The sequence below is a fragment of the Procambarus clarkii genome, chromosome 80 (assembly GCF_040958095.1).
Source record: "Procambarus clarkii isolate CNS0578487 chromosome 80, FALCON_Pclarkii_2.0, whole genome shotgun sequence".
Classification (NCBI taxonomy): domain Eukaryota; kingdom Metazoa; phylum Arthropoda; class Malacostraca; order Decapoda; family Cambaridae; genus Procambarus; species Procambarus clarkii.
Genome location: NC_091229.1, coordinates 20,567,393 through 20,578,261, shown reverse-complemented (window position 1 = coordinate 20,578,261; position 10,869 = coordinate 20,567,393). Strand labels below are relative to the sequence as shown.

General features: G+C 35.9%; 1 protein-coding gene across 1 annotated transcript; it reads right to left on the bottom strand.

Moving 5' to 3' along the window:
• Nucleotides 1–799: 799 nt before the first annotated feature.
• Spec2 (CDC42 small effector protein Spec2) lies at nucleotides 800–10,080 on the bottom strand. The gene is made up of 4 exons (XM_045727605.2): nucleotides 8,260–10,080; nucleotides 7,695–7,873; nucleotides 6,494–6,694; nucleotides 800–4,380 (listed from the first exon to the last, which is right to left on the bottom strand). The coding sequence occupies exons 1-3, from the start codon at nucleotides 8,312–8,314 to the stop codon at nucleotides 6,494–6,496; spliced, it is 435 nt and encodes a 144-aa protein (XP_045583561.1). The 5' UTR covers nucleotides 8,315–10,080; the 3' UTR covers nucleotides 800–4,380.
• Nucleotides 10,081–10,869: the final 789 nt, after the last annotated feature.

Below are 10,869 nucleotides of genomic sequence, written 5' to 3'. Positions count from 1 at the left end.
AACACATGCCCTGTTCAAAACTAAAATAAAAACAGTACCTAATTTCATCCTCATAGTTTCCTACCTTGTGCTTCTAACTCACACTGTATCTTGTACTACCCACTTCCCCAATATTAGTACTTAGGACACACATCCTGACCAGTGTAATCACCTCTGTCAACTTATATTGTAGTTATTTGTGGATATAAAAACCCTGCTACAATGTACCCTTTCATCTTACCTGATATATTAGATTAAGGACCTGCCCGAAACGCTATGTATGTTAGTGGCTTTGCATGAATGTAAACACACCAGTCTCATGTAATCTCACCAACCCATTGTACCTTCTTGCAAATAAATTATTATTACAGTATTACATTTGCACCGCCTTTGCATACCTCCAATGTTACCATTCTTTTTGACCTGGAAATGGCTTGACACCACCTGGAGATCCAATATTTTATCCCAACTAGATTTTTTGGCCTTTATGGCAATCTCCCACTCTTTCTTCAAGGCTTCTTCTCTCAATGTTTATTTAAAGCGAGACTTTGGTATTCCCGAAAGTAGTGTTCCAAACTTTACAACCCGTTTTTCCAGGGAATTTTTTTTCTTTTTGCAATGTCCCACGAGGGTCATTTTTCCCTAGATAACGGCCTTGGTGAATCCGATATTGATATCGCTTGCCTTGTATCCTTTTATTCCCGTATTGGCATTATAAGTTATATTTATTCTTTTGAGTAACCCAGCTTGATGTCTTTGATAATTACAGTACTTTCTTACATATTTAATGAATAATTACAAATGAAAGAATACCACAAAAATAAGTTCAGCATTTTATTTGGTTCTACTGCCCTAAATTCACAATATTAAAAAGGTAAAATATGTATAAGTGATGAAATTATCAAATGGAAGAACTGGAAATTGAGAACAGAGCTGAAGTACAACTGCCGTTTGTAGTCTGAACGCCTTCCACTGTTACACAAATTATTGGTCCTTGTCAATGCAAACATTTGTATATACAGTTATTCATTACCCTTCTATATCGTGAACATCATAAAATCTTTTGCTGAATTGTATCTGGGATGATAAATTGTATTCATTGACAATTTGTACATACTGATCTAGATGTGAAGTTTTATACACAAATCAATGTTACAAGATCAGAAGAATGACAAATTAAAAATTACACATGGAATACACTGGTTAAACCTAAAAAAAATTTTGTGCTCATTACAAAAATGTTTTATATCTAAGTATATTTGATACAAAATTATTTTTCTTCTTACTCTGCCAAAAATTTAAAATTACCTCAATGTCAAAGCCAAATCAAAACATGTTTAAAGGACTAGACCAGTGACATTAAAAATAGCATACTTGACAACAGTGATCACTATATATGAATTCCTTTTAAACAATAAATAAATTATTCAGAGACAGACTAGGAAAATTGGGGAGGAAGGGCAGAGCAACATTCCTATTGCAAGACAATTTCTACATTATAAAAATTCACCCACCATAAGAATATTCAAGATTCTGGATATATAACTGGCTACAATACAACCATGTCTTAAAATGGCTTTAAAATAAATTTGTATTACCAAACATGACATCAGAACACATGTTTAACATCAACATGGCTTAATATACAACATACAACATGAATATCCATTTAAATATATATATGCACCTAATTTAACATCAGAAAGTTAAGTCTATTACCTAAAACACTGGTCATTAAAAATGCATACAGTAACTCTTGAGTACAACGTTCTCAAATTAAGTCTTAACTATCATTAACAATATTTTTTTTAACTTTCTGAAGGCCAAAATATATAAATGCAGAAATTTAACATATTAACCGAGCTAAATCTCATTACCTCTTCAGGGAGTAAAACATGTCATGATACTGTAAAGTATTTCCTTTTAGCAAAGCTACCTGTTGGCCATGCTTCAGTTTTGTCATTAATAAACTTAATCTGTCACAAGGAGGAGAAAAAAAAAAAAGTTCAAAGATAAAAAATGGATGGACATTTAACATGTAAAGGGGATCCCTGGTCCCTATTAAGATATAGTATTGACTGGGTTACAGAAGGCACGGGATAAGGCTAAACGGTCTCCCAGCTAGGAGTTTACAATTTTTATTTTTTATTATTATTATTTTTTTTCTGAGAAGACAACCATTCAGAGAAAACACTTGGTTGCTATGTACCAAATATGAGAAAAAATGCACCAAACTAAGAGTTTACATATTGTATAATCTGCACCAATCTTGTCATTGTTTATATATCATTTCATACACATTGGCAGTCTTTTTCCGACAGCTAACCTCTAAATACAAATACTAGAAAGCTCAAGATTTACGCCTACAAAATAGCATACTTAGAAATACATGTTAAAATTAAACAAGCACACACCACCACAACTCCTCACTAGCTGGGACACTGTACAAAGGTCACAACATGACAATCATATCTTAGTGCAGACGATGAGTCACAATAACGTGGCTGAAATATGTTGACTAGACCACACACTAGAAGGTGAAGGGACGACGACGTTTCAGTCTGTCCTGGACCATTCTCAAGTCGATTGCAAGAATCGACTTGAGAATGGTCCAGGACGGACCGAAACGTCGTCGTCCCTTCACTTTCTAGTGTGTGGTCTGGTCAACATCATATCTTAGTCTCTCTTGGATAAGGTTAGTGCTGGCAAGACAAGATATTGGTTTTAAAAAGGTTCTCAAAATTAACCGAGGGCAACGGGCAATTAATTGGCAAAATACATTTTTTGTTAGCCTACTGATGGCAGTTTGGAATGCTTGGCAATGTGTAACAATATTTCTTCTATCTTGCATACATCATCTCACCAGAATGAGAGGATTGTCTATGTTAGATAAATGGCACCTCAATAATGAAACTATTTTTCACTGTCTACCTGAGTGATTTGCACCTAGTTCTTGGTTCATGTGTACATAGTTCATGTGTGCCTACTAATGCATCAAGTTCATTTGTGCACCTAGCTCATATATATATATAGTACATATATATATACCTAGCATTTTTATATAACAATTCACACACAATTTTTTTGCAAAAATATAATTTACAATAATGTGATTCGTGGATAATGGGATATCTATTACAAGCTTCCTAAATTATCCAGCTCGTCTATTTTCCAACAATGACCACTTAGTTTAACGACTTTCAAGATCACGAATGCACTTAATAAAATGATGCAATATTCGAAGTGCATTATTTATACTCCTACCAATGGATTAACAATCAATGAAGCACTACAAACTTACCCAAATGTTTCCAAATAATGTGGAATGGTAACTGTGCAAGGTAAATTTGGATCACTTACAGGACAGACTTGTTACAGAGCGGGACCAATACAGGAATCAAACAATCCAGAAATATTTGAGAACGTTAAAATTAACAGATAGGCCTTCCACCTCCGAATAGAAATTGGACAACTTTGCTTCCATAATTAATACTAAGTCATAATTAAATATATTACACAAAAGATCTCTTATTCCAACAAATAGATCGATTCATGTGGTTACTTACATTATTACATATATTCAGTATTTGTACAAAATATGAGGAGACTAACCCGGCCTTAACCACTAAAATGACACTAACGTCCCGCCAAAAAAAAGCTCCCAAAGCACGACCCAAACCCAAACCTAATTGCCCATATAAGAATACGGTTCAAGGTGAGGCATGGCAAAATATACACTCGAGTCAATGCACCATACCCTCCAGTGGAAGATGTAGAAGGATGTGAGTTGCTGGAGAATATGACAATTTCTTTAAGCTTACCATGGAACTACAAACCATTTGAGAGATGAGAATCGAACATTAAAATCTATTCTTCAGTAACGCACAGTTTACATGAAGACATCACACCAAAATTAGTCATAATTTTTTTAAATTGATGAATATTTTCCTTTGTGCACAACTCCATTTACTGAGAAATAATGTACACAATTTTTGCGCCAAAATTAACTACTCTTACCACGCTACACGAGCCAAGTAATAGATTTGAGCACATTTTTATAACATTTAAACCAATATTTATAACTGTAGAATAAATTCAGAATTTTCACACACAAGACACACAATAAATGCTGGTGGAAGTACAGTAGTTAACAAGAAACAGGTTCTCAAACCTTAATCAAGTACACAGGCTATAATGAGTCACAAGGGGGGAGTCAAGTCTTGGTACACAAGGCATTTGACCTGAATATAAGGAGCACCATGGACACGAGACACAGCACAAGCTAAACACCTCATATATGGCAAGATCTGTATCTTCCAACTTTGTAACATAGAAGTGGATCCCGAGGCCAGTTTGCACGGAAGAACTATTTTTCCAGCTTTCTGCTACGTCATATTTTTCCTGAAATATGAAAAAAAAAATTAGTCAAGATAATGTACCTTTATTTGATTTAATATAGCTAAATAAAACTATGATTTTTAAAAATAAAAATTTAATTCTTACAATTCTAGAATAAAATACCGATCAGGATTTAACAATTAAAGAATGAACGGACATTTTAAATTCATGAAAGGGTTTAATTGGAACGAATGCATGGTACAATTAGATTTCATAGAGGCAAATCACTCGAGGAAAATGTGCTTTGAACATTGGAGGCAAAAGAACCTTATTAAAAAAGAAAAAAAGCTTATGTCATCAGTAATTTAGAACATTTCATTTATAAATGCTGAAAACAACTATAGCATGGAATTTATTTGCGTCTTTGTTTAACCTTTGCACTGCTCCAATCGCTATCTGGAATTTCCTCCCGTGCTCAAATTGCATAACGGTTTTTCTTCAAACCCTCCCCCCCACATTTAATTTGTTAACCATTTTAAAATCACTTGCACCTCTATATAGTACAGTACTGTTAAATAGCTACAAACAGGACTACAAACAGGACTACTCCCAGTTATGACTCGCCATCAACAAACTATTTTTTTTTTTTAAACTGTTTGCAAGATGCCTCCAGTATGTGCTTATTTACAAAGGCTCAAATTTTGACTCAAAACTGCTTCAAATCTACAGGATGTAAACCAATACATCAAAAGAGTAAACCAGTTTTTAACAATTACTGAAAATGGTTAAGTTTAATGGGTAAAGGGTTCAAGAAGTTACAAAAACCTGTATGAAAAAGGCTTCAAATATCAAGAGGCAAAGTAATCAATAATAGTAATTTTTATAATCTATTTTTACAATCTATAAATATTTATAACATTACGGTTCGAGTTATTTGTATCCCAAATTCTAGTATCATGAGCATTTGGTGCTATATAGCTTTCCAGGCCATTTGTGTTCACCCTTAGGCTGTGATTATCGTCTAATGACGATCCATAGGGAACTGCATTTTTTTTTTTTTTTTGAGATATATACAAGAGTTGTTACATTCTTGTACAGCCACTAGTACGCGTAGTGTTTCGGGCAGGTCCCTGGAATACGATCCCCTGCTGCGAAGAATCGTTTTTTCATCCAAGTACACATTTTACTGTTGCGTTAAACAGAGGCTACAGTTAAGGAATTGCGCCCAGTAAATCCTCCCCGGCCAGGATACGAACCCATGACATAGCGCTCGCGGAACGCCAGGCGAGTGTCTTACCACTACACCACAGAGACTGCTTATCATCATCAAAAGATGATTTAAACTATTATTGACCGGGTTTTGTGTGTAATGAGGGGGAAAAAAAAAAAAAAAAGTCAAATTCACCAAGGTTCCTATCAAAGTGTATTATTTGAAGGAAGTGTTGGAAAATAAAATCTTTTATCCTAAATGTGAGGACCTTTTACAAGGAGGTACTAGACTTTTAGGAATAACAACGATCGTACAGCAGAATGCAGGGGCTTCACTTCATCAAGTGCCCACAAGCCAGTCACATATGATCAATAACTTAGGCAGATGATGTTACCAAGACAGGAAATGGTGAAAGAGGAAATCTACAGAGATAAAGAAGATAACAGGAGGGGGACATGGTGTGGATATGCACGGGGGAAAGAAACCTGAAAGCGAGCCATCCAAGCATTAAAAGACTGCATAGGATAGTGAACCGGGAGTCAACATGGGCAGCAGTCATAGTGGTATAATCGTGAATGAGAGCTTTGGATGGTCAGTATGAAATATCAAAGGTACAATAATACCAATCGCAATGATCTTGCAATGATTGAACACTGGTTTCTATATACAAGCTCTAGGTTTGGAAAGAATGAAAACTCCCAGAAAGGTATTTAGATACAGTATGTAGGCTACATTACTGAAACTACTTAACCATCTACAATTATATCCCTGCAAATGTAACATTAATGAAACCAACTGCAATAAAAATGACATAGCTCGCAATCATCCGAGTGTTGCCGTCTAGTTACTTCACAAACTAGATAATGTCACACATACAAACAGAAGATGTACATTGGCACAATAACAAATTTTAATTTATTTTTTAACATCACAAATTAGTAAATGACAAAACAATTAGTGACATACTTATGTTCTTTGCACTGCAACAACTGCCATCATATGGTTGTGCGGTAAAGCCTCTTCATATCCTCCTTTACTCTTCATTTGGGACTGTAATTGGGCCAACTGGTTATTGGCCATCTGTACATCACTCGAGCCAATGTGCCCTGTGTGTACGAAGTTGGTTGGCTCTCCAATCATGGTGCGGTCTATACGGCGACGCCGACGCTGCAAACAAAAATTTTTATTTTTTAAAGGGTAAAAAAAAAAAAAAAAAAATGCAGCCAACATATGATAAAAAAATATTCCTGCCATAAACATTTTTATCATTCCATAGCATCTGGCATATTAAAGTTAATATCTCCCAATAAGTTCTGTACAGTAGTTCCTTGCAGTATTGTCAGTGTTTCACAGAAGACTGACTGGCCAAAACAGGCCTGGCTACCTCACCAAATCCTCATTACCAGGCACCTTTGTATGTACAGGACACCAGAGGAAATCTATTTAATAGTTACACACTCATGATAAAATGAACCACTTTAAAATTTCCGAAATAAGGAGACATCAAGATAATAGATAGATTAGACTCTAAATATACTCCAGAAATCACACACTTTGAAACAGTATTGGTTCAACATTATTTCCATTTAAATTAAAGTATAAATATTGATTTCTGGTGGGACCCCAAGTCCCATTCATAACATTGTGCTGTGTGAAATAGTGTTCCAACTTTCAACCAATTGACTTTGGCCTGTGACAGCATATTTAAAATGTATCTCCATCATAACTTAGGAATCCATTTCACATGAACTTCAGTACAATAATATTTTTTTCTACTAATAAAGTTTAGCAATACTGTACAGTAACTTAAATGCAGTCTAAAGGTAGCTATACAGTACCTGTACTAAGATATTCTGAAAAAAAAAAACACCTGTACAGCAAATTACAGAAGAAACAATATAATTTGTTAATTTAAACTCTACAATTCAACAGAAGCAGCAAACATGAAATGAACCAACTTATCCTCTAACTAATGCACCTCATTTTGTAGACTATGGTTTCTAATGGACAAAATATGAGGTACTACGAATGGTAAACACACAAATATCCACATTTTCTGTGCAGGTTGAATACATTAAGTGGCTTGGGTTCATGCATTTTACTACCCTTTATTTTGTATGTTGTGGCAAATCAAGAGGAAAGGGTGGCATGAAGACCATAGCCTTACCTGTGGTGGCTGTTGAGTGATGCAGCACGTAAACCACTGGCCCCACACATCACCAGCCATTGTTGAAGAGTAGATGGGCATCGGAGCTGCTACTGATGCACACAATATAGGCACGGAGATTTGCCGAGATGGACAGGCGAACCTCCGAATCCCTTGCCAAAGGTCTAATCTTTCATAATCTACAAAAAAAAAAATCATGAAAAATGCATTAATACCTCAGTCCGAGAGAGTGTCTGCAAATGTTCATTGAAAAATTACATTTCGTCTCCTTGAATAAACCAATTTACCTTTATGTAAGGAAATTACAAATTTTCATAGGCCTAACATTACTAGATGAGATTATTTGCCATTATTGGTAGTATTGATTGATATAGTTCAGAGAAGTCAGTCCCTCTACCAAGTGGTTACACACAAAGCAATGACACTGCTAGGAAAAACGAAACTATTTTTGTTGAATATTCAGTCCAGTTTATAATCCATCCAAGATAAACCATGTTAATCTTATGCACCAGTTTTTGGGTTTTTTCCAAGTTTTAAGATGTGAGAGTTACATTGTAACCTGTACCTTTTAATGAAGTCATCTGTATTAATATCTCCATATTCTGAAAAACCCTCATCATGTCTGGTTTGCAGTGTTGGTCCTGAAAACCTCAGCTTTTCCTGTTTAGAGTTAACTTGGTTCTGGAATGATATTTGTCCCTTATTTGTCCTTTCAAAGGCATTGTCTCCATGATTGGATACATTAGAGCAGATGGGAGTTTTCCATAGATGAAATCCAGGCGAATAACCACTTTATTTTCCTGAAAGTCAACAGTTCATCAGCTCTTACAGTTGGCCAACTAATTACTGCAGCTCCCACATTCTGAGAAATTCTCAAGTGCTGGTGGATCACAACTCTTAGGTTTTCAGCATGGCTGTGCTGTTGGGTATGTTATATATACACAGTACTGTAATGTGTATTGTTATGGTTTACTGTATTTCAATATTGAAAAGCATTTGCCAGTCGTCTGTCTGACTGTGGAATTCATATACTGTAGATACTTTTCCAAGGCCTCAACATTGTTTTCACTTCCTATTATGCAAGTTTGATTATATGTTTTTGTATTTTATCAATGTTTTATATTATTAAATTTTACAAAAGGGGTCGACCCTACGATAGAATCATGCAGTACTGTACTCAAGATTTGATCAGTTGTTCTCTTCCATTTAGGACGATCCTTTCGTTGCTCTGTTTTAACAATCATTTTTATCCATTCTATCCATTTATTCCATGGCACTATCAAAAGCTTTAGAGTAGTCCATATACGATACAGCTACTGGTGGTCTTTTGTGCAGTTGTTTCTCTCCAAGAACATCGGCAGGTTTGTTAGGCAGGGTTTATTTGACAATCATACATTGATAGTTTTACATAAATTGTGTACCGGTTGACTAAGAAATTTCATGGAAACCTGTTCATCAAGTTTATTTTATCCCTTGTGTGATACTACAAGGTGAAGGTCTTGTCTCAGAAAGATTGAATCATTTTTATTTGCTCGACAGCCGACGGCCAAGTGAACAGCGCTCGGGATTCGTAGTCCTAAGGTTCCAGGTTCGGTCCCCAGCGGGGGGGCAAAAAACAAATGGACGTTTCTTTCACCCAGATGTTCCTGTTCACCTAGCAGTAAATAGGTACCTAGGAGTTAGACAGTTGCTAAGGGCTGGTTCCTGGGGATGTGTAACAAAAAGGAGGCCTGGTCGAGAACCCGGCCGCGGAGACACCAAGCCTCGAAATCATCAAGATGACTGTTCTCAACAAGTTTGACTATGGGTCAGTCAAAGACCTACATAATTAGTTTCATCTAGTCCCCCCATATATCCTAAACTAAACCAGTCTTACCTAGCTTAACACAACCTTACCAGAAATATAACTAGATAAGGCATCCAAGACTGTTTCCAACAGAATTTAAATCCTACCAAATCTTGCCAAACCCAACCTATGCTAACACTCTAACCTAACAATACATAGATTGTTTACAACTGGAAAACGAGGCTAATCAAAATACTGATGTAAATTATGACCATACCCCATACCTACCACCACAGCAACCCAAAATAAGGCAGCAGTGGCGGGATTCACCAAAATCCTGGCTGGAAATATTAAGAAAAGATATTCTCAGGTCTCCCCATCACAGTCTCACTATAATGCCCGCGCCTCTCGACACATGCAATACATAACCAATTTGCAAGAACCATTTAAGAACCTGCCAAGAACCTGCCCGAAACGCTGCGCGTACTAGTGGCTTTACAAGATTGTAAATACTATGCTATGTATTCTCACAAATCCAATGTACCTTCTTGTATATAAATAAATAAATTTATGTGAAAACCGCAACCTGCCCAAACCTATCTGTACACCGTGATCCTCCTCTCATTACTCCTCCAAGACTTTTATCTCCAGGTTAAGGAATGAGAACACCCGTGTTCCGTAATCACAGGCGGGTCAGCAAACCATGAATCACAACAATCTTAAGACTCACTGCGATTTTTTGAGAAATTTGGCAGCCCAACCCACACGTCAACACAGATGGACTGATCTCTCTCTCTTCAATTCACCGAATCTCGCCACTTATTTCATCGATCCGAGTGTCATAAGGTAACCAGCTGGTTTTCAGCTGACTTTACAGAACTGCTAAGAGTTGGTAGTCAGCGTCCGGTGCCTCTACTGTTATGATAAACAAGAAAATCTATGAAAATGACCAACACCTCAGTGTCTCCAATTACTCACGGGCGTGTCCGAATGTCTCGGGAAAGTCAGGTTTGAAATATAGACCAAAATAGCACCCGATATTAAGAAAATTGTTATAAACTTTTAATAAATTATGTATATGATACAAATTCACATATTTAGTATTACTTTTTTTCCTTTAGAGTATCCGAATAAAGTCATTAATTGTAACAGAAGTTGATTAAAAAGATTCGAACACTACCGACACAAACATTCACTAGAGGAAGATAAAATGTATTTGTCCCTATTCAGATCAAAATATTAAAGCTATTAATTTATTTACTTATTTATCCACATCTTATGTGAAGCTTTGTAGGCACATATGATGAAAAAGTTAAATAGTCGATGCCATTTCGAATAATTAGACCGATTTAAGCATTTTGGAATTAATCTTGAATGTAGCCCTTTAAG

Coding starts and splice junctions, on each gene's coding strand:
- Spec2 (XM_045727605.2), bottom strand. CDS start 8,314: ATGATGAGGGTTTTTCAGAATATGGAGATATTAATACAGATGACTTCA. Junction 7,874..8,259: donor ACAGATGACTTCATTAAAAG/GTACAGGTTACA, acceptor TTTTTTTTGTAG/ATTATGAAAGATTAGACCTT. Junction 6,695..7,694: donor TCACTCAACAGCCACCACAG/GTAAGGCTATGG, acceptor TTTTGTTTGCAG/CGTCGGCGTCGCCGTATAGA.